This window comes from Biomphalaria glabrata, chromosome 16 (assembly GCF_947242115.1).
Source record: "Biomphalaria glabrata chromosome 16, xgBioGlab47.1, whole genome shotgun sequence".
Lineage (NCBI taxonomy): Eukaryota > Metazoa > Mollusca > Gastropoda > Planorbidae > Biomphalaria > Biomphalaria glabrata.
This window is the reverse complement of record NC_074726.1, coordinates 12,072,511-12,096,144: the sequence shown is the minus strand read 5'-3', so window position 1 is coordinate 12,096,144 and position 23,634 is coordinate 12,072,511. Positions and strand designations below refer to the sequence as shown.

Here is a 23,634-nt window from a genome sequence, read left to right as displayed (position 1 = left end):
TAAACAGAGGAAAGAGCAAAGTATTCAAGATAAAGGCATCCAACAACACACCCATGATAGGCCAAGGGGAGGAGCTGGAAGAGGTGAAACATACCATTCAGATCGTCGCAGCAATCGTCGTCACGTTTCTCGCCTTGAAAGTCATCCCCGCCAGACTTGCCCACAACACAGTCACAGACAGCGCTCCAATCCCCAGCGCCTTCATCACCACTGTTTGTGCAGCCACAGTCCTGACCAGGCGACTGCTCCTTCCCTAACGAGTTTATTCCTCCTTTTGCTTGCGACTCAATTTTATCACTTTGGTCTATTCGGCCTTCTACTTGCAATACACTTTCATCTACTTTACTCCCCATCCTATTGATTTGTGCACGCATTGCATCAATTTCTTCCTGTATCCTGCCAAAGAACTCAACAATCCCAAGTTCAATTTCAAATGTGTAGGTCTCCGGATCTTCTTCTTCATCGATAAGGGCTTGCCGCAGACGATCCGTGAGCGTTTCCCTGCTACCGACGGGTTTTAAACCTCGGTCCCGAAGCTCTTGTCGTAGCTCTTTAATTGAGAGCTGATGTAATAGCTTCAAATATGTCATTGTAATCAAAGCCTACCTCCTCTCGTTGAGTTGCCTATAATCCCACTTCTGACACCAATTGTAATAACTGACAGGAGGCAACTCAACGAGGACATTGACGTTTATTTACACTGAGACATGACAAACACAAAGGGCATCTGCCTTGAGTACAGCATCTCCATATTGGCTCTCTACTTGGGCGGAAATCGTTAGTCTCCTAATGTCAACATCCGAATGCTTAGTCACAGATAGTGCGCACCTTCTTTCTGCACTATCTTGGATGGCGGTGCGCATGGCAAAGTCATAACAGTATTAATAAAATAAGAAGCAAAATTTTTTTTTAAATCCTTTAAAAACAACAACAAAGCTTATCTAGGGGAAAGAACTCCTTATTTACAACTATGTCTAAATAATGTATAGGTTACTACCCTTATTTGATATCAAACAAAATAAGTAATAACCAATAATGAATTCACTAATTTTATTAATTGTTTAACTGATTCATGATTTGTTAGGTACAATAAATAGTTTTCCAAAGTTTCAACTCGATCCGAGAATGGGAGAATAACGTGTTCAATTAATTGAGGGTCTAAACCCTACATATTTAGCCGTGCTGTAAATACTGAAAGATTAATTTTCATTATAGGTATCTAACAAAATAATTGATCACCAATAATTAATTAACTAACCGGTGAACTTTTTTTTTTCATTGATTATTGTTTTGTCTATAGAGTCTATACCAATGAATAAATATGCAAAGTTTCAGCTTGGTTCGAGAATGAGTATGGACGAAATAACAAGTACAAACGTTTTACCAGACAGACAGAGTTGATTTAAGCTTTGTAAAAAGGAAACCGACCTTTCTTGCAGTCTTTATCCCAATGTCCATCCTTGCACATGTCGCAGTCTCCAGTCATTTTGTCGCAATTGTCGTTGGAGCAGTTCACACATTGCTCTTTGCAACCCGGTCCGTAGGTCCCAAACAAACATTCTGAGATACAAGGTTTAAACAAGGCTCTACATCTTCAGCAAGGGTGGGAGGAAAGGTTTTTTGGTCGAAATAATTTCGATCAAATTATAACTATCAATGAAAACATACTGGGTGCGAACATACTGGGTACAAATCTAGTGGGTACAAATCTAGTGGGTAATAAACACTAGGTAAAAAGTAAGAAAAAAGAGAGAGTAGGTAAAACTTTAGTAGAAATCTTTTGGGATAAAAACATTAGTTGAAAAAACTTTGAGGAAAAACATATTGTGTAAATGCATAGTAGGTAAAAACATGGTATCCGGTCACGTAATCAGCCTGTTTAGTTAATCCTCGGTAATTGAATCCTCGGTCATTTAACCCACTTGGTCACTTAATACTTAATCTCCTTTGATCCCTTAATCAAATTAATTGGAATAACGAAATTTATGAAAAGGTTTTTGTGTATACATACAGATGAAAAGTATTCGAGTTGACAGCTTCAGTGTCTCGCAAAATATACATGAAAAAAAAAGTGTAGAACAATAGATGGTGCTATGACGTTGTAATGTTTTAACGAACTTGAAATAAACCCTATAGAGAAGGTGGTGAGCAAAACTTGAACCCGGGACAAGGTACTTTATTGGCGCCCCCCAACCCCATGTTTCATGATCATCACATATAAATATAGGGCTGCGTGTGGCGCCCCACTGAGGGTGGCGCCCGAGGCATCGTGCCCCCTTGCCCCCCCCCCCCACCTTCACTACGCCTTTGCATTCATTACGCCTGTAAATGTCAACGTGTGCTGTCTATGAGTTTAATTGGTGTGTTGATGATATGGTAATAGTTCGTGACGCTGTAAATGTGATCAACTTTGAATCCTTCTTTCTGGAGTAACACTTATTCAGTTCCTAGGGCTAACACAACTAAAATTAAGGTAGTATTAAACCTCTCTGTCAGTTTTTAGGTTGTACATTTGCTAAAGCCTCCCCCCCCCCCAATAGTTCTTGTGATGCCTTTGGGAAAATTCAAAATTAGCTATGTAAAACCCTTGTTTGACTACACATTTCTTGATTTCCAGAGAGAATTGTGAATAATTAGAAAAATGTCATTTGTCGGTTAATATTTTTCATTACGTAATGCATTAGGAAATAAGGAAAGACAGGTACTAAATCCCAGTCGTCAGCAAGATTCAAACTCGACAAAGCTCGCTCCGGAAGCCATCACGACCAATACATTTTCAATTCTATGCAGTGTTCAGGACTTTTTATCAAACATCACAGTTGCCAACTACATAAATGAAAGTTAGTTCGTGCTACAGGCTAGGAAGTTTTCAATTTTAAATGCTTAGATGCAATATCACTGCCTATAGCCATTGCAGTACAAACCTATAACAAGAAAACGCATACCATTTTAATTTTTTGATAGTGATTCGTAGAAAGAAACATTTGGAAGCACACCCAACATCAAAATAAAATAACATAAAAATGAATATGGAAACGACCAATTTAGCTCTTTAGGATATATTAAAGTTGTCAAAATACATAATACCTTTTTTTTTCATTTGGGCTTTTTTTTTTAATATGAAAAACGTGAGAGCTTATAGTAGAAATTGAAATTTAAAAAAAATACCTGATTCGCATTGGTCTCCATAGAAACCTGGAGGACAGTCAATACATCTTCCAGAAGCTTCGCATTTCTGGTTTGCGCATTTTACACTGCATTCTTCTTCACAATCCAATTCTTGGATCCCAGGTGGACAATCTAGGGACAGATCGAATTAAAGAGTTGAAACTCACAGATACTGTCTCCATACACGCCCATAACAACAACATCGGACAGACTTGTCGAAACAAATACAATAGTACCTCAGTTCCAGATTTAAAGTTTTAGTTCTATGTGAGTAACGCCCTAGGCTAACGATCCCCTCCAACCCTAAGCCTTTTTAGAGTTCTACTTCTCCTATGTGGGTACCCTCGCTAGGCTAACGATTCCCTTCTACCCTAAGCCAATTTAGAGTTTTTCTTCTCCATGTGGGTAGCCTGCCTTAAGCTAACGATCCTGGCCGAAGATTACTGGTTGAATTGCTAGTTGCCTGCCCCTCCCCCTCCTGTTAATGAAACAATTCTGCGGGGGTCAATATCTGAACTTCATGAAGGCCAGGAGTTATGACTGGTTTGCCTAGGTTATGTGAGACACATGCGATAACAATCTTGTGGACCCATTATGAGACGACAAAATTATTATTGTCGATGTTCAATTACTCAGTCTACTAAATCTACATCTAAACGTTAGTATTGAAAAAAAACAAAAAAACAAACAACTTGACTTCTTATTGCTACTTGACAAAACAACACTTTGTTTCAGCTTTTGTGGAAGTTGTTAACGACATTCTTGTGTAGTGTTAGAGATGTCCATGTCCAGTCTAGGTAGAATACTGTTGTAACTCCGCTCCCGTGCCACACTGATGGTGCGCATCAGAACGCCACTCAACACAAGGAGTACAAGACTTTTTTAGACAGGAAGAAGAACTGTTGTAGATGCGGCTGAAGTCATGTGAGTCTGAAGAGTCTGACACTGAGTGCTGTCCTGTGTGATACTAGGGCCTGGGTCGGCAACCTGCGGCTCGCGAGCCACATGCGGCTCTTTGGGTGTCAAGCCGCGGTTCTTTAGTTCCATACGCAAATATTATTTATTTTATCGAAACATTTTTTTCAAATAGTTCTGAATATTTTAACGAGAATTAGGCACTGATTATGTCTCTCAGCCACTTGTACTCGCTTTACACCACACCCCTCTCCCAATACACGCGTCCTCACTGTTGTCAGTAGTCGGAAGCTCTCGGCCGTCGTCGGATGTTTCTATGTAGGTTTTAATTCGCTTTCGACGCAAGACGAATTAACATCTTCACCAAGTGCTTTGGCTGTTACGAATAGTTTGTTGTTTCAAGTCAATGAGTTAGAAGCGATTATCTTCTCAAAGTTAGAAGCAATGTATAAGTAATGCTAATATGGCAAGCTTTGAGGTACCACTAGAAATTGTGCAAAAAATGCAAACCATTTATAGATGATGAGTATCTGAAAGACTGCTTCATACGTGCATCTGAAGAACTGATTCATGATTTCCAAAACAAACCAGAAATTTTGAAAAAAATCAAAGATTTGCCACTATTCGCTTAAACAGGACAAGATAGAATAGCTCAATTGTCTTCAAATGTAACATATTTGCAGGCGGAAGATATCCAACTTTCTTCTGTCTTATCACTTGCTATAGATGAGTCTTGCAACATAAAGACACGGCACAAGTTGTCCATTTTGTCAGGTATATGTCTTCCGAAAGGTCCAAAAGAAGAAACTCTAGGATTGCTACCACTCTCGTGACAAACAAGAAGAGAAGATATAGCGCATGCCGTGCTAAAATAACTTGAAGACATTAAGATCAATTTAAATAAAATCGTTTCAATAACACCTGATGGAGCCAGATGTATGAAAGGAAAAAATAAAAGAGCAACACCGATTCTTCGGAGCAAAATAAACAGTGAAATTCTTAAGTTTCACAGCATAATAAACCAAACCAAGAAGCGCTTTGTGCCCAAACATTTTCGGCCGTAATAGTTGAGGTCATAAATTCGGTAATCAAGATTGTTAACAGCACGTTGTCAAAAGCACTCTACCGTCGTCAGTTTAAAGACTTTTTAAAGGAAATGGAGACTCAGTATTCAGACCTCCTTCTTCCCAACAAACGTCATATATATTATCTAATTTGTAGTGAAAAACACTATATATATAGGAATAAAAAGTTTAAAAAGAGTGTGAGTACTATTTATTGTTGGCAAGAAAAAATGTTGTGGCTCTTTAAGAACTTTAAAATTTTGTAAATTCTAATTTTTGGCTCTTCCGACTCAAAAGGTTGCCGATCCCTGTACTAGGGAACTGTTTGGGAGACCTGGAGCGACACTTGAAAGTGCGTCGGTGGTCTGTTCTGTGTTCTGGTATTAATTAGGACTTGAGACGTTACTCCCTGTGACTTTATAGTGGAAGTCCAAGTCCAACTATTTGTTGATAGCTTATATAATACATCATTTATTATTGCCTCCTGTCTGTTTGTTGAGTGCCTACCTTAGAGTTACAACAATATATATAGGTCTGTGATTTCTACATTTTGTACTTCGCGTATATTCTTTCAATACGCATTCGCACCATTCCACATTAACACTAAGATGGGCATCAGGAGCGGACTGGGTGTCAAAATCGGCCCAGGCATTTCTATGTCATCTGGCCCACAAATTACATGCCATATGATAGGTATCAAATTATAAATAACTTCAAAATCATTTTGCTAAGTTTGATAATGTGCCGAAAACTGAGTTTACGAACATTATGCATTTCTAATAGTAGGTGGCCTGCAATCGTTAGGTATAGGAACAATTTACTTCTTGATTTTTAAAACTATTTGGTATTACTATTTAACACTTGAAATGAGATTTGTTTATAACGTGAAAAAAAATATTAGTTTTCATACAGGCTCGATAATTAACGAACTATTCGATTGTTTTCAAATAAATTAATCGTAGAATGTCTTTATCAACAGCCATCACCATGAAATGTTCTAACTGGCTCTTTTCATGATGCTTTTTAGTCTTCTAGTGGGAAGCGTGGTCGAGAGGCTAAGTGCGCTTGAACTTGGCTTGGCTACGTATGAAGGGGGCTCGAGGTTCGACACCCGACTCGGGCATAGTCTGAACGCAGCACGGAAAAACCTTCTTCTAGATACCCCCTCCCCTCACTGGTCCACAACTGAGATTGGACCAAAGCGCTCTGAGCATGCTATAAGCATGAAAGTAGTGCTATATAAAAGCCATAATTTTTAATGCAGTGACTTTGTTGGTTCGTACAAGACAGCATAATAACAAGATCTTTAAACTTCTGTATCTATCGCATCATCTGCATGTTCTCCTCGGATTCGTTTTTTTTTTCCTAGCCATGTTTGTCTCGTGCATATGGAATTAAATGTACAAATCCAACTCTTCATCCTCAATTCTTTTGCCCGCCCACCTCACAAGGTTATCTGCTGCTTTCTTGACAATTTGTACCTGTTCGAGTGTCTACATCTTAAAGTAGGCAACACACGTCACATGCTCTCAGGGCATCACGTTCACTTGCTTAAAGGTAATTTAATATCGTTGCGAAAAACAAATACTATCATAAATGTTTCATAGTTTAGCAGAGTCTCGTATTTCGGTTTAAGTTTAAATCTTCGTTGTCTTGACATTAGGTGTATACAATTCGTTGGATAAACGTGGCTTGATCTCCAGGAATAAATGACGTTGTCAGCATGAGATTTAAGAACGGTTACTGAATATCTTAAGTAGGCCCCTATAAAGGACGAAGCCTACGAGAAGCATTGTATACAGATGTAAACTATTACATTATTTCGAAAATTATGTTAGATTAGTTGCCCGAATACACTGTAGATTCTGTATATCACGACGCTCTGAGTGCTCCTTTATAAAAGAATATTACAAAATCTTGATACAAATTAATATAGTTCTTAGTGGCATCCGTGCGACCCTTTCACTGGCCCTACCGGCCCAATTGGGTACCGGCCCACCGGGCATTTGCCCGAATGCCCATATAGCCAGTCCGACCCTGATGCACACGTAACACAGTCATACCGCTTTGTAACAGTGGATCATATAATGCATACGTACATTTTACATATCGTATCGTATCGTGCCGTATCACCTCGTATCCGACCATTAATGTAAAAATCATCGCCCCTGAGCTTTACCTCCGTAGGCCTCCACTTCACAAAACTGAATGACGATACTTGAGTGATTCTTCTGTAGCCTGAACGACCGAATCGGAACGTTATTGCCTGTGTGCGTCACTTTGTACACCAGCAAGCCGGGTTTGTCTTCGTCAGTTGGCTCTGTGTAATGCATGACTGTATTGTTGTCCTCAGCGTAAGTCAGAAGCTCAAAATGATTCAGCCTCGATGAATAAACTGTTTCTGAAAAAAAAAAAAAGACAATGAAACATACAAACAAACGTAATGGATGTAGATTTCAAGAAATCTTTATCATTTAGACCTAGTGTTTTCTCTCCCGGCTTGTCAACCCTGCGCAATCAGTGGGACTTTCAGCGTCATACAATTTCCGATGTTTTTTTTTTTAATCATTATTATTAGTAGCGAATAGTGATTCGCATAATTGATTCTAAAAATTAAGCTTTTCATTTTCAAAAAAAAAAGTATTCGCTGAATCAGAACTTTGAAAGAACTATAATAAGACATTGGATTTTCAATACTTTTATCTAATTTCTGAGATCTAAACGGTACGGACGGATGGATGGACAGACCACACAAAACAAATAGCGGCTATTCTCATTTCAGGGCTGCCTAAAGGGGGGGGGGAGTTAAAAATGAATATAACAATCTGGTTTTATTAGTTAACTTTTAAATGGTTCACAACGGTGAGGTTATGCACCAATGAATTTCTGAGTGGATTTTTCTGTTTTAAGACTTTGCACACACACATTCACGAAGCTATATCCTATTTTAGGGTAAAGAAAATAAAAATTAAAAAAAAAAAAAAAAGAGGAAAGTCTATTGTGCATCGCTCAGTATTTGTATGAATGCTTTCTATTTAGACTTCAGTTTGTGGGGAATAGAAAAATAAATACAAAGGTTTAAGAGAAAGCTTTCGCATATGGCAAAGTTCAGACCGGGAACCAATCAAAACGTTTATTATTTAGGGGCCGGTCAAAGAAACCAGTGTGCGAATTCTTTCAGGCCTCTCTTTCAAGTTAAGATTTAAAAAAATAGACATTAAGACTTGTGTTGACCGATTTTGGATTTGTGCAACAACGCAAATTCTATTTGTAATCATATTTTTAGCGGCCCTCGAAAGGGAAAAAGACTCTATTAGTTTTTTGTGGCCTGTCTATCTGTCTTTCCGTCCGTCCCGTTTAGATCTCAGAAACTAGAAGAGAAAATGAAAATCTGACATCATGATATTTTAGATTATTCAAAGTTCTGATGCAACGGCTACTTTTTTCTTTTCCGAAACCATCTAATTTTTAAAATTATATATGCAAGCAGATTTTTTAAAAAATCACACCACTTTTCAATGAAAAACTTCATGGGAAGTCAGTCTTATTAAAAGTTCACAAGCTTCTTCATTAATAAATGAAGCATCATTCATAGATTCGCGCATTGGTAAAAAAAAATGCATCTAAGGTCACAATTGAAAAAGTATCAATGGATCATTATAAAATAGATTTTTCATTTATTAACTAACTCATGGAATAGAATACTGATTCAAAAGTTGTTTTTAAAAAAGAATTTTAATACGAACTTCGTTACAATTGTAAGTTTAAAAAAAAAAAATAGAAACTACTTTTATACCGCTCAGTTTTCAAACATCTTCATTAGGCTATACACTTGACAACAATCTAAATTACAATAAATAGAGGCCAGACATAGATCTAGATTTAGATTTAATTGTATTAAACATTAGAACAAAACATACATTTATAATCCATTAAGAAAATAGTTTATATTCCAACAGCTTAGAACTAGTCAAGAAATCTAGATCTTGTCTAGATCTAGATTTTATATATATTCTATATTCTGGATCTAGTATAGACCTATTAAATAAATAGAATCTAGAGAGATTATGATCAGGATTAGTGGGCCTACAAGTGGTTAATAGTGTATTCGCATGGGAAACCTGTTATGCTGTGCAGGCCCCGTTTCAAAAATTTCTTACTACGTCAACTCCAATATATTAATCGAAATTGTTGGGAAGAAGTAGGTATCTTGGAGAAGTGGCGTCATTGGGTGGGGGGGGGGTGGGGATGAGGGGTGCGGTCCACACCGGTCTACACCATTTTGGGGGTGACAACCAAGTTGGAAAAATTATAATTTGGCAAAAGCAGACACATTGAAAAAGATAATAATAAAATCTTGAGATATATCTTGTAGCAGTGGCGTCACTAGGGGGTGGGGGTGTGAGAGTTGAAGTCCGCACCAGTCGACACCATTTTGGGGGTAACAACCAAGTTGGAAAAATTATAACTTGGTAAAAGCAGACACACGGGAAAATATAATAATAAAATATCTAGATATATGCCCAAATATGCCTTGACACATCTAGATGATAGTTTAAGTGTAAATGATATTGCACAACGTTATACCATTTGAAGTATAACAAAAGAAACCTGTTCATGAGATGTTAAGTTTGTTTATAATTTTAATTAAGTATTATTGTAAAATGTGCAATAGCAATTAAATACATGTAATTAACATTGGGATTTTACATTTGAGTAAAATCAATAAAAGTAGGTAATCAGCTCACACTTTTCGGGAGGTTTCCATACTGATCTTAGGTGATTCAGAAGAGTTAGTAGAGTCTTATCAAAGACGACGTGTTGCACTGTTTGCTTTTATGTGAAAAATAACACCAAATTTCTTTAAACGAGCAAAACATTGGTGAATTTGATAGGGGCCGCCTATGAGTTTGTGTGATAACACAAACTCTCTTAGTAATCTTGTTCGTTGCTTTTTGTAGAAAAATTTTTAGAAAGCTGTAGAACTATAGGAATCCTAAAGCTCTAGAAACTTTTTTTTAAAATAACCCTCTGAGTATATAAAAAAATTACGTTGAAGTACAAACTAAATGATCAACATATTCTAATGTCTTCTAAAGTAAAAAAAAGGGGGGGAGGGGGGTACCTGGTCTACTCATAACCACGAAGTAGTTGATCAAAACGGGAACATGAAAATTGACTTGATAAAAAGAAATTAGTGAAGTCCAGCTTGCGTGAAAACATGTGGCTGGGCTGAAAAGTCCGTTGGTTGGAATTTCCCCGTCGTTTCCGCCTGCCCCCGTCACTGCAGCGTACACTGATGAATATGTATAGTTCTCTTTCAAAGCGAGGTTACGACCTTGGAGAAACAAAACACGTTAAAATGATAACAAAATATATATGGATGTGCTGATAAATGGCATACATCGTCTGCCTCCCCGTAAAGCTGGTGTAGTTTTTAATTAAATTAATTAATTAAACATTCATTTACAGATGTCTCGGATAGGTAAAAGGGAGGTGGGGTGTGATAGCTAACCAACGCACATTCAAGGTTTGGGAAACACACACAAAGAAAACAAACGCAGGATGAGGAAGCGGCGAAAGGGATGAAATCACCAGATATATCAGAAAGATGCTGTGGTAAAAGAGGGTTTCTCTTAAGAGAAGCAGGTATGAAATGATGGCAACACAGGATTAAGATTTTAGAGCAAAGATTTCAGCTGATGTTTGTAAATTTAGAGGTGCGTTTTTTTTCAATAATAGACGATAGAGCTCTTCCAAAGTCTAGGGCCTTTTCACGAATCTTGATATAGTTTCTGATGAGCAGTTCCTGGTAGACAATAGCCGCATCGAGAGTGTGATAACAGGGGCAGGTCTTAACTTGCATATGAAATCACAGTCAGGCTGAGACAGATACACCGTGTTAAAATACTTTTAGTAAATAAAAGGTAATTTTGTTGTCTTTCGACCATCTACCATCTATAGCAATGCAAGCCAATGAGACTAAAACAATTCGTTTGGCAGTAAATAACAAAAAAACACAAAATGATACAAAAAGTGAAGATAGAGCGAGACCATTAGTTTAAAAAGGTCTGAACGCTGACCTGCAACGTCACAACCTGTGGGCAGTATAACGAATAGCTTGTTGCAATGTCGTACAGCCCTGTGACATATGTTATGACAGTGCAGGTCAGTCTTCAGGACTCCCATAACGTACGGTCTCGGTTCGAGCCTAAATAAAAAGAGTTCGGCCAGAGACCATAACAAATTGTTGTTTGCGAGTGCTGCTGTGGCAAAGGTTCAATTGTTGACGCCCATTAGTAGCTTAAAATTGTCGATTGTTGGGCGCTTCCAAACCGTGTCTTATGCTGATAAGTCAAACGCAGGTAACACTCAAATAAAGAAATCAAATAGCAAATCTTTCTTTCATTTAATCTCTTCCTCTAAAAAAATTATTTAATCTCTTTAGTTTTACTCAGCCTCTTTCACTCTCACTTTCTCTTCCAGAAGCTCACTTCTTTCTCACTCTTTTTCTCTTATCGCTCTGTCTTTCACTTCCTCTCTCTGCGCGCTCTCTCTCACACACTCTCTCACACTCACTCTCTCTTTTTCACGTTTTCTCTCTCATGCTCTCTCTGTGTCTCTTTTACGTTCTCTCTTTTTATCTCACACTCTCTATTATGTTCTCTCTGACGCTGTCTTTTTCTCTCTTTCACGATCTCACTTTCTCTCTCTCACTCACTGCGCTTTTATTGCTTTTTGTCTCATGCTCCTTTTTCTCTCTGACACTCTCTTAACCACCCTACCAATTCTTCTCTCTTTCTCTCTCACTTTCTGTCTCTTTCACGCTCTCTCTCTCAAACTTTTTCTGGTTTACAAACTCAATCACGTTCTCTCACTCTCGCTCTCTCTTTCTCTCTCTCTGTCTCTCGCTCTCTCTCACTTTCACGCTCTTTCTCTCTCTCTAACGCTCTCTTTATCTCTCTCGCTCTCTCTGTCTCTCTCGTAATCTTTCTCCTGTTTTTTCTTCTTTAAAGACATGGCTTTTTAACCATCCACGATCACGTAACAATTATCATTCAAGTGAAAAGCAATGTATTGGTCAACACCTTTCGGCCGCTATAGGACCATATAATTTCGGACACACGTCACGGTTGGCATCAACTTTAACAAAAAAAAGTCGATCACAATTTAACTCATCCACTGCGGTTTCATTAATTACAGTGTGATGTCATTGTCTATGGCCTTGATTGGATAGCACCGTGTAACGGGCCGGAAACAGCCTGCGGGTCGTGTTTTTTTTTTTTTTTTGCATCAATAGATCTACAGATTATTTCATATAGTACTTACCACCGCCAATGTTAACTGTGCATAGATATGGTACTCCGCTTCCCTTAAGCACCAAATGACTGACACTCACTTGAGTCGGACAATGAAAGTATTTGATAAATGGCTCTGTTTTGTAGGCACGGCCATCTTTCCCACACGTCATGCTGGTATTCAGGTCCGTTGTAAGTTCGAAACTAATCGAATCCACTTTCTCTGAGAAGAGGGAGACAAACATGTCACATATATAATGTTGGAAAATGGTGAATAAAATATAAGGAAATACTGGACTGACCTTTCAACCGAAACCAATCGTCATAGGAGGCCTCAACACTGACCTGCCATCGCTCAAAAATTGTGACGAGCTGGCCAAAATTTTAATTTCTTTCTTTTTCTTTTTACTTTGAACACTCTAAAGGTCAGATGAGAGTTTAGCTTCCCTTGTGGCCAACGAGCTATTAATTCTTTTCTTAGCGATATACATCAACTGTTAAATTTCTAGAAAAAAAAACTAGAGCCGTATTTGAGATCTGCGTTTAGGTTCCTCCCACCCACCCTCCATGAAGTTCTGACTTGAATAGAGGTATTGTAATGACTTACTTCATTCTAGATCTTCTCCAATTCACTCACAGCTACCTGTAAATATTGCTGCTCATATTCCATCATTTTGAACACAACGTTACAATTTTGCACGTGACACTAACCAGAACAATACTATCGACTGTTTCTCATTTACCCGAAGTGCTGCAGCTTCCAGGCGTTCTTTTTTTCCTTTTGGGAACACAGTTTGTGTCAACATCTTTAGTACATCAAGATATGTGAATGTCATTACTGTTAAGAGTCTCATTCCTTGATGACCACTATGTGAAACACAATTTGTGAGTGTCCTATACACTATGCATTCCCTATTGGATTCAATAAGCGCCTATCTTGATATGTTGTGAGAAATGATACTCATAAAAGTTATGTACTAAGTCAAAAAAAAAAATAAAAATCTGCAACTTTTTGAACACAGCCGATGGAATCATTTAGGACCAAATTTAAAGTATTTAAAAAAATACACAAGAGAATGCCTTTCCTGAATTGATGCCTGAAGGGTTTAGTACTGTCCACTCATAAGGGAAGTACAATCATAGCATGGCCTCGCAATTGACATCAAGATAAATGGTGAGAAATTTATTTCAAGATAAATGGTGAGCAATTTACTTCAAGATAAATGGTGAGTAATTCGCTTCAAGATAAATGGTGAGCAATTTACTTCAAGATAAATGGTGAGCAATTTACTTCAAGATAAATGGTGAGGATTTTACTTCAAGATAGATAAATGGTGAGCAATTTACTTCAAGATAGATAAATGGTGAGCTATTTACTTCAAGATAAATGGTGAGCGATTTACTTCAAGATAATTGGCGAGCAATTTACCTCAAGATAAATGGTGAATTTGATTTACTTAATGTATTTGTTCAGCCAATTCTGCTGACTTTTGGTTCTCACAAATATGAACATCCTCTCTGGTTGCTATTTTGTGTTTGTTCCGTCATCGGAAATCGCGAAACAATAGCGTGAAATGATGTTAATCGGCTTGTACAAATGTGCATTTATTTTTTTCCGCTTTGGTGTTACACCCAAAGGCTCATATGGTCTCTAAATTGTCATGTCTCACGGACCCAAATGCAATGCTACTTTGTGGACACATAATCGACATTGACCCGGGTTTATTGAATCCATTCGCGCCATAGATGCTACGCCACTGAATTAAATTCTTTGTACCAATGTGCGAATGTATGAATAAAGCTTAAGTTACTAATGAAGAAAAATGTAACCTTTAAAACTACTTACCTCCTTTGTAGTTTTTCATTTAAAATTGATGTATTTTTATAAAAAAAATCAGCTTTAAAATTTAAATAGTTTACTTTCGGAAAAACAAGTAGATGTGGAATCAGAACTTTGAAAAGAATAAAGCATCAAGATGTCCAATTTTCATTTTGTTTCCTAGTTTCTGAGATCTAAACGGGACGGACGGACAGACAGACCATACACAACCTATAGAGGGTTTCCCTTTTTTGGGGGCAGAGGAAGAAATTCGTGGCATTTTATAATCACGACTTGAATTTATTTACTTTTCTTAAGCGTATTCGCCATTTTCATATTATATTTAAATTAAAACATAACGATGCATGGAAGACAGTTGTGGAATGAGTAAACTACATTACTACAAAGTTGTGGCAACGTTACGAGCTTGTTTCTGTTTCACCTATACAAAGAGCACAACAAACGGCATTAGGTCTACGATCTTTTATTCAGACGATAATTTGCATGTTTGACAACTCTTTGCAAAGTTTTGTTGCTTGAAATGTAAAACAACAAGCTATGACTGAACGGGAAATGACTGCAAACAAAGGATCCAGTTAGAACGGGATATGACTGCAAACAAATGATCCAGTTAGAACGGGATATGACAGCAAACAAAGGATCCAGACAGAACGGGGTCAGTATTGAAGATTACTTTAACAATTCTTGTGGTGTTTATACCTGGATCAGAGCGGTTCACAATTGCTCTAAAAAAGGAAAAGGGTCCAGGTGACATAAGCAATGTGACGGACTCCCGCCCATCTTTCAGACATGTCATGTCGTTATTGTCTGTGATTTCTCGCTCCTTTTGGTCTAGCTCGTTTGTAAGGTCACCTGGAGAAAAAAAACACGGAGACTTTTGCAATGAAATTTCTTGACTGGGACACTCTGGGTGCAATTTTTAAACAGAACAAAAAAATTGTTTTTTTATTTAGTTTAATGCTTTTAGCTTTCTCAATGCGCTTCGCTCCTATCACTTGTCTGGACCAGGTGGGAAAAAAGAGGGGAGGGGGAGAAAGGGGTATCTGGATGAAGGTTAGGGTGATAGCTTTTTAAGTGTATTTTATCTTTAAAAAAGTTGTAGACTTGAATTCAATTTCTAGGGCTCAAGCAAATACACTAACCACTGTGTCAGCGAAAGTTTCACAGCTATCTATTGTTAGCTTCAAACTTTGAAGTGACGACATAATTCTATGCACAAAGTATAAAGGGGACTAAATTCAACTTTTACCGCCACATTTTGTCAAGTACAACTTCTTTCCCTAGTTCGACACCAAACAAAATAATTCTTTACTAATAATTAATTAACTAATTGTTTAAGATTGTTATTATTATTGATTCATATTTTTTCAGGTTCAAGAAATAATTGTGCAGAGTTTAAACTTGATCCGATATTGGCTGTGGAAGAATAAACGTGGAGAAAATTTTTACCAGACAGACAGATAGACAGACAAACAGTGAGTTGATATTAGCTTTTAAAAATCTTGTTAAGTAGTAAACAGTTTTAATGTGTCATTTGACTTCCTTGATTTCCGGGACTAAAGTAACCGATCTCTTGTTTTCCAATAAAATACTACTTCAGGTAATATTAAGGCTACGAATGCAGCTGAAGTGGTAAGGAAACACCTGATCTGTTTCACCAGATTTAACTCTAAAAAAACAGAACAAAAGAGAGCATACAAAAGTACCTAGCGACGAAATAAAAGGGAAACACTCTCTTGTATTTCCTTTAATAACCTTAGAAAAGTATATAGGCCTGTATATTTATACTTCTCTACGTCAACCAACCTTGCGGGATACCACGAACGCACGCCGACTCTCTAACCCTCCTTCCGCCACCTCCCGCCCGCAACCGTGCCTTCCTCTCTCTTCAAACATGCGCACACAGTTGTTTGTCCAAGCCCACCCCATTTGGACAACTGTGTCTTACAGGAAGTGTACATCACTAGATAGCGGCGTATGCTACACCGTATACATATATATATATATATATATATATATATATTCTTATACTATAAAGTCTTATATAAAGTAGAAAGTAAGGCGTATGTATGTTACGAATAGAAATCAAAACTGTTTGACCAATCTTGATAAAACTTGGCATAATTGTTCCTTGGGTACTGATTGGAACCGTGACACATGTATAATAGCCATAAAACAAACTTAGGACCTTCAAAAAAAAGTTGCCCCACTCTATCAAGGTATTATTATTTGATGGTACTAGGCCATGTTTACCATGTTTAGGCTTACATGAGAGAAAATCGAAAGGATCTAGATCTTATTTTTAAAACTATGCACAGATATTTTTTTTTTGCTTTGACATATTAAAATGTATTACATAATCTATGGATCTCATTATTGCATAGAATTAACCTTCGAATGTGTGTTTCAAAAGCATTTTTGCATAAATTCGTTCCTTAAATCTGCGAATGTAAAATGTTACAGATCTCTCTTTTCCTAGGTCTAATTCAACTCTAAGATGATAGAGCTTCTCTTCGCAAAGATAGTTTTATAATTAAACACATGAACATACTAATTATAGTCCATTCATTTCATATTCTAATCAAATTAACATTCAAATTTGTTTTTCTAAAGAATTTTTCATACATTCGTTCCCTATAGCAGCGAAGCCGTGTTGACATACATTTTAATACTTCCATTCATGAGTCGCGTACATCTAAAAAGAAAGGTCACATATACGCAGAGCGAAGGCTCCAGCAAGCGCAGAACGAAATATTTCCCAGCTAATATTTAACTCTAGATCCATATCTATCTATAGATCTACTTTATATTTTAACACATGAACAAACAAAATAAAGTCCATTTCATATTTTAATAACATATATGTAGACCTATATGCAATTATTTGTATTTTCATACTATTTTTGCATTCACGAATTCGCTTTACTTATAACATTATTATTTCGTTTAATTGTTTCCAAAACACTCTCATTGACTATATTGACAGTGATACGCAAATTAGGACCCGCGGGCCATAATTTTTTAATACATATATCCTGCAAAGTGTGTACCTGGAGATATCAAGCGAGTACGGAAATGATATCTCAATTTCCTACTTTGCCTAGGCATTAAATAGAATGACTGGAATTGCTTTAGGCAAAGTGTAAAATGCTGATTAAAATGTTTTCTCGGAACATGATTTCTATATGCCAGTGAAACAGTGTTTGTGAAAATAAAAGACGTTATAGTTAGTCTCAAACTTTTTGTCTACAACGTAAAGAGGGAACTAGTTCAACTTATACCACCACATCAATCAAGTACGGTTTCTTTCCTTTGTTCGAGCATTAAACTTATTAGAATTTTGTCTTTGGTCAGTTATCAAACTCTCGGTTAGCTTCTCTGTGTGCTTTCGAGCATGACACTCATAAACCATTTATTTAGAACAGCTGATTTACTTAACAATATAACTATAGGCATAACTGATCTGACCACCTACGGTACTGGCAGAGGTGCCCAAAGTATCCATTCATGCACACGCCCTTACTGGTGCACTCCCCAGTGTCAGAACAGCCAGTACTGCAACGGCATTTGAATTGGCAATTTGGTCCAAACCAGTCCCTTGAACAATCTACAGAGAAATAAGATAGAACATGTTTTAATGACTTGAAAATGGAGTTTACATTAAGCACTTTGTTGGAGTTTCAAAAATATTTCTTGTTTTTTTTTTTTTTTGTTTCAAATATTCCTACGGAACGAAAGATTATTACGGCCCAAACCTCCCGCAAGTCTGCAACCCAAAATCTTCAAAAACGGCAGTCCAGAGAGCAAAACATGTTATCATGCAGCTGGCTTTCTGCTTCCACCACTTTGACCTCTTGGGTATCTTACAAGTCTTTTCAGCTGGAAACTTTGACTTTCTGGTTCTCTTGGGTATCTAACAAGTCTTTTCAGCTGGAAACTTTGACTTTCTGGGTCTCTTGGGTATCTAACAAGTCTTTTCAGCTGGAAACTTTGACCTTCTGGTTCTCTTGGGTATCTAACAAGTCTTTTCAGCTGGAAATTTTGACCTTCTGGGTCTCTTAAGTATCTAACAAGTCTTTTCAGATGGAAACCTTGACCTTATAGGTCTCTTGGGTATCTAACAAGTCTTTTCAGCTGGAAACTTTGACCTTCTAGGTCTCTTGGGTATCTAACAAGTCTTTTCAGCTGGAGATTAAATTAGACCTTCTAGACCTTTTAGGTATCTAACAAGTCTTTTCAGCCGGAAACTTTGACCTTCTAGGTCTCTCGGGTATCTAACAAGTCTTTTCAGCTGAAAATGTGTCTTTTTTTTCAGTGCCCAAAAGTCCGCCATCAGCAGATAGGCTTTTTCCAATTTTGCAGCTTCCGGAAAGGTTCTGAAGAAATCTTTGAGTTCTACCAGGCATGCTTCCCTTGAACTATTGTGTCATTTCCAGGCTTCCAGAATGTTAGGGAAACTCTGGACTTTATTATACCTCAATAGCTAAGGTTAGGGTTAAATCCGCCAACTATGTCTACTCTTTATAGCCCAAATACTAGGCTTTTGTAGAGTTTCTTGTGGCCAACACTGAGTCTTCAAGAGTAGCTTAGATCCCACTTGTATTGTTATTTTTTTAAGAATACATTAATACCTTAGACCTTAATATGATGTAATAATATTGTCAATTTTTTTGTCAAATACTTTTTTATTGATTTAAAAAAAAATTAAACAGTATGATCGCATTGCTTTTATTGACCTCTTGAAAACACAATTAACAATTTAAGAGCAAAATTTAAAAACATGGACTCATATCATTAGCATTATTATCAGAGAACAATGAAGAGACTTAAATGTTTAACGAAATCTCAATACAGCGTGTAGCAAAGGAAGATTTACAGTCTTAATAATAATGCGAATAATAGTAATAATAATAATAATAATAAGATTCTCGTTGCCTGAGGGCGGTACTGTCGCCACTTTACCAGAAAATTTCTCAGTGGACACTGATAAAGGAGCTACAATGAATTTTGTTTCTCTTTAACGAAACTCGACCCTGGCAGCGCCAGAGAATAAATACTCGTTCGTCTCTTACATAATAATTTTAATAATAATATCTTGGAGCTAACCAGAATTGCACTTAAAAACCAAAACAAAATAAGACTTTGTAAATATAAGCAAGAGAATGCGGTCGCCGTTTAAAAGTTTGAAACTAAAAATAGATATTTTTAAAACCTTCAATGACCATAAGCACTGCTCAGACACTGTCGATAGTGTACTTCGCCGGCTCCACTACCACCAAAGCGAAAGCCACTTTAACCTGCGGTATATGTGGTAAAGATATTGGCTTACAAACCAAGGTGTTTCGGATTCGAATCTCGGTGAAGTCAGGGGCTTTAAATTGCGAGATTTTTTACGACTCCTTTAAGTCCACTTAACTCTAACGAGTACCTGTCATTACATTGAGGAGATCAACTCAGTCAATGGTTGTGCTGGCCACAGGACCCCCTCGTTAACCGTCGGCCATAGAAACAGGAGACCTTTACATCATCAGCTCTATAGGTATAAAGGGGAAACTTGTTTTTACATTTGTTTGGCGTATACCTGTCCGAAACTCCTTAGCAGAAACACAGAGAAGTGACATGAAACTGACAGTCCAGGTCTCAAGCCGACCTAGTAGCAAGTGCACCATTCTGCCTGAAACAAGACATAAGGGATTTCTTTTTAATATCTATAACTAATGTCCTATCCGGTCACTTTCATGGCCAAATGCCCTATTAATTACAATAAAAATAAAGAAAAGTTCCCCATTCAGACCTGGCGATCTATAGGACAGAGGAGGTAACGGTCAGCTGTTTCTGCGACCCACGGTTTACGAGGGTATCCTGTGGCCAGCATAACGACCAACCGCCTTTACTTTTCCCCAACTAATGTCGGTTACCCATTAGAGCTGAATGGACTAAAACGCACCCAAAGATCCCAAAATTAAAAATCCCAGTCTTCACGAGGATTCTCGAAAACGGCTCTAACGATTTTCTTAGAAATTGTTCAGTTAATGAATATTGATTGCAAAAGAATATCTAGCTTGTTGGCCAGTCTGGGAAAATTCTTCATAAATTAATTTCAACAGTACTTAGAACTTAATGGGTAAGACCCAAGGCATGTGGGGCCCATTTAAGGGTAGGGCCCAGGGTGTGTTGGGGCCTACTCAAGACTAAGTTCCAGGGCGTGTCGGGCCCACTTAATGTAAGGCCCAAGGCTTGTGGGGTCAACTTAATCGTAAGGCAATCGTTAGGGCCTACTAAAGATTGTTCCTGGGCGTCTGGGACCCACTTAAGGGTACGTCCCAAGACGTTTTGGACCCACTTAAGGGTACGTCCCAGGACGTGTGGGACCCACTTAAGGGTATGTCCCAGGAAGTGTGGGGCCCACTTAAGGGTACATCCCAGGACGTGTGGGGCCCACTTTAGGATAAGGTCCAGGACGTGTGGGGCCCACTTAAGGGTAAAGTCCAGGACGTGTGGGGCCCACTTAAGGGTTAAGTCCAGGACTGTGGAGCTATTTAAGGGTACGTCCCAGGACGTGTGGGGCCCACTTAAGGATAAGGTCCAGGAAATGTGGGGCCCGCTTAAGGGTACATCCCAGGACGTGTGGGGCCCACTTAAGGGTACATCCCAGGACGTGTGGGACCCACTTAAGAGTAAGGTCCAGGACGTGTGAGACCCACTTAAGATTAAGGTCCAGGACGTGTGGGACCCACTTAAGAGTAAGGTCCAGGACGTGTGAGACCCACTTAAGATTAAGGTCCAGGACGTGTGGGACCCACTTAAGAGTAAGGTCCAGGACGTGTGAGACCCACTTAGGAGTAAGGTCCATGACGTGTAAGGCCCACTTAAGGGTAAGGCCCAGGACGTGTGGGGGCCAATTAAAGGTAAGGCCCAGGACGTGTGGGACCCACTTAAAGGTAAGGCCCAGGACGTGTGGGGCCCACTTAAGTGTAAGGCCCAGGACGTGTGGGGCCCACTTAAGTGTAAGGCTCAAGACGTATGGGGTCCACTTAAGGTTAAGGCCCAGGGCGTGTGGGGCCCACTTAAGGGTGAGACAAACTATCTAGATTATGTTAGATATAAATATAAACTTTATACTTAAACTAGATCTAGATTTTAATAGTAGTAGTTTAGGCCTAAATAGTCTAAGTCTTAAGCGTTCAATGTTTGGAAACACATATCAATAAAAAATGTACCTTGGTCGATATATATTAAAAGGCTGGACATTAAAATTGTATAAAATATGTTTAGATTTTAGAATAAGTCGGAAATGTTTCACTTCTGGACTTACATGTTTTGAAAACACATAGATGTATTAACGCGTACAAGTCTGAAAATGATCAACCATTGGGAAATACCAATGGGTGTGCGCAGTAAATGTTTACAAATGTAGTCTTCAGACTCGAAACATTACCAAGCAAATATCTTATTTGAAGTGGTTAGTTAAGTAATGATAATACCTTGGATAAGTTCATTAGGGAATCAGTAGGCTGTAAACGCCCATTTTAAATACTGGGAAGGATTTCATTCAGCAGACAAGCGTGGACCGGAAGCTCGTCACCTCCGGTCTGAAAGTTTCACGATGGCATCGACCATTACTCGGTGTACCAAAGCATGGGGTGCATTATCTCCCATGTACCAGAGTAAACTGATGAGAAACTGGTTTCGCTACCGTACAACAAAAGAAAACAAACTTTTTCTTACTTCTTTGAAATGGGAAAGTCTGTACCACAGACCTATATATATTATACCTGGACTGGAAAACGGAAACAAATATTCGACACTGATCAGATCACAGACCTATATATATATATATATATAGGCACCTCTGTAAAGTCGTCTACCCTTCAGCTCAACAAATGAGATTGCTTTTGGTAGAGGGGATACATGCCCTGCCCAGCGTAACTGTCGGACCTTAATAAGTCCCTCTATAATGTCCATACCGGCGTTCGATAGGACATCACTGTTTCTGGTGCGTCATAACTCTTTGATATAACTATCTCTATCACTTCTTCAAGTAAAAAAATTTCGTTTTTTTGAGCCATTCTCATTAATATTTATCCAAATTAATGATTTAATTTTTTTTTGGAATGATCACCTTATAACCTTATCGTTGGATATTCTTGTCTCCTCTAAACACACATAATCTAATAGATCAAATGGACTCCATCTTCATGGTTACAAATCGGATACGAGAGTGCTCTCAATTTCGATGTTCGATTGCTAGATCTAGATCTAAACGTTAAATTATGTTACATAAGTTATGGTTGAAGAAAACAACTTTACTTCTTATAACTGCTTTACAAAACAACAACTTGTTTCAGCTTTTTTGAAGTTTTTTATTACATTTTTCTGTAGTGTTATAGATTTCCATGTCCAGTATAGGTATAATATATGTCTGTGGTTATAGATTTCCATGTCCAGTCTAGGTATAATATATGTCTGTGGTTATAGATTTCCATGTCCAGTCTAGGTATAATATATGTCTGTGGTTATAGATTTCCATGTCCAGGCGAGGGTATCTGGAAATAAAGGCACAGGATTTTTAGGCTTGCGAACCAGAGGCCCCGTATCGAATCCTGGAGTAGACTACGCTTTTTAATTCCGAGAATTTTTAAAGGGCATCGCCCGCTGATTCATTCAACTCTAATGGGTACCAGACATGAGCTGGGAAAAGATAAAGGCGGTTGGTCGTTGTGCTAGCCACATGACACCTTCGAGCCACAGCAACAGTTGGTCTTTACATCATCAGCCTCATAGATCTTAAGGTCTGGAAGAAGAACCTTCTCTGTACATAAAAAAGAGTAGAAGACCTGTCCTACAATTTGTGTTAGCAGGAAAAAGGAAGAGAATTTATGACTTTGCATTCATTTCTATCTCCGTTAACTGTGGGTCACAGAAACATATGACCTTTACTTTACTTTATTTCTCGTAATCTTTGTGCCTCATAATAATAATAATAAATATACTGTGCATATCGGCATTCGCTAGGCCATCACTGTTTGTAGTGCGTCATAACTCTCTGATATAAGTATCTATATCACTTCTTCAAGTAAACAAATATCGATTTTTGCGCAATTCTCATTAATATTTATCCTGATTGAGGATTTACATTCTTTTTTTTAATGATCACCTTCTTACCTTCACGTTGGATATTCTTGTCTCCTCTAAACACACATAATCTAATAGATCAAATGGACTCCTTCTTCATGGTTACAACTCAGATATGGCAGTGACTTCAATAGGTTGGCTTCATTGCATTATTACCCGCCATTGCTCTAACTTTTCTTAAAACTATAGTATTTTGTTTTCAATGTTGTTACCT

The 23,634-nt window shown here is 37.9% G+C and overlaps 1 protein-coding gene across 1 annotated transcript; it reads right to left on the bottom strand.

The window, feature by feature from the left end:
* Nucleotides 1-1,402: 1,402 nt before the first annotated feature.
* On the bottom strand, nucleotides 1,403-21,611 carry LOC106061398 (uncharacterized). Its single transcript, XM_013219534.2, has 9 exons — nucleotides 21,506-21,611; nucleotides 19,867-19,959; nucleotides 17,809-17,892; nucleotides 14,985-15,137; nucleotides 12,477-12,668; nucleotides 10,273-10,485; nucleotides 7,327-7,548; nucleotides 3,169-3,300; nucleotides 1,403-1,560 (listed from the first exon to the last, which is right to left on the bottom strand). Exons 1-9 carry the CDS (start codon nucleotides 21,534-21,536, stop codon nucleotides 1,403-1,405), a joined length of 1,278 nt encoding a protein of 425 aa, XP_013074988.2. The 5' UTR covers nucleotides 21,537-21,611.
* Between the last annotated feature and the right edge of the window lie 2,023 nt (nucleotides 21,612-23,634).

Coding starts and splice junctions, on each gene's coding strand:
- LOC106061398 (XM_013219534.2), bottom strand. CDS start 21,536: ATGTCCAGCCTTTTAATATATATCGACCAAG. Junction 10,486..12,476: donor CACAGTTAACATTGGCGGTG/GTAAGTACTATA, acceptor TGTTTCTCCAAG/GTCGTAACCTCGCTTTGAAA. Junction 3,301..7,326: donor TGAAGTGGAGGCCTACGGAG/GTAAAGCTCAGG, acceptor ATCTGTCCCTAG/ATTGTCCACCTGGGATCCAA.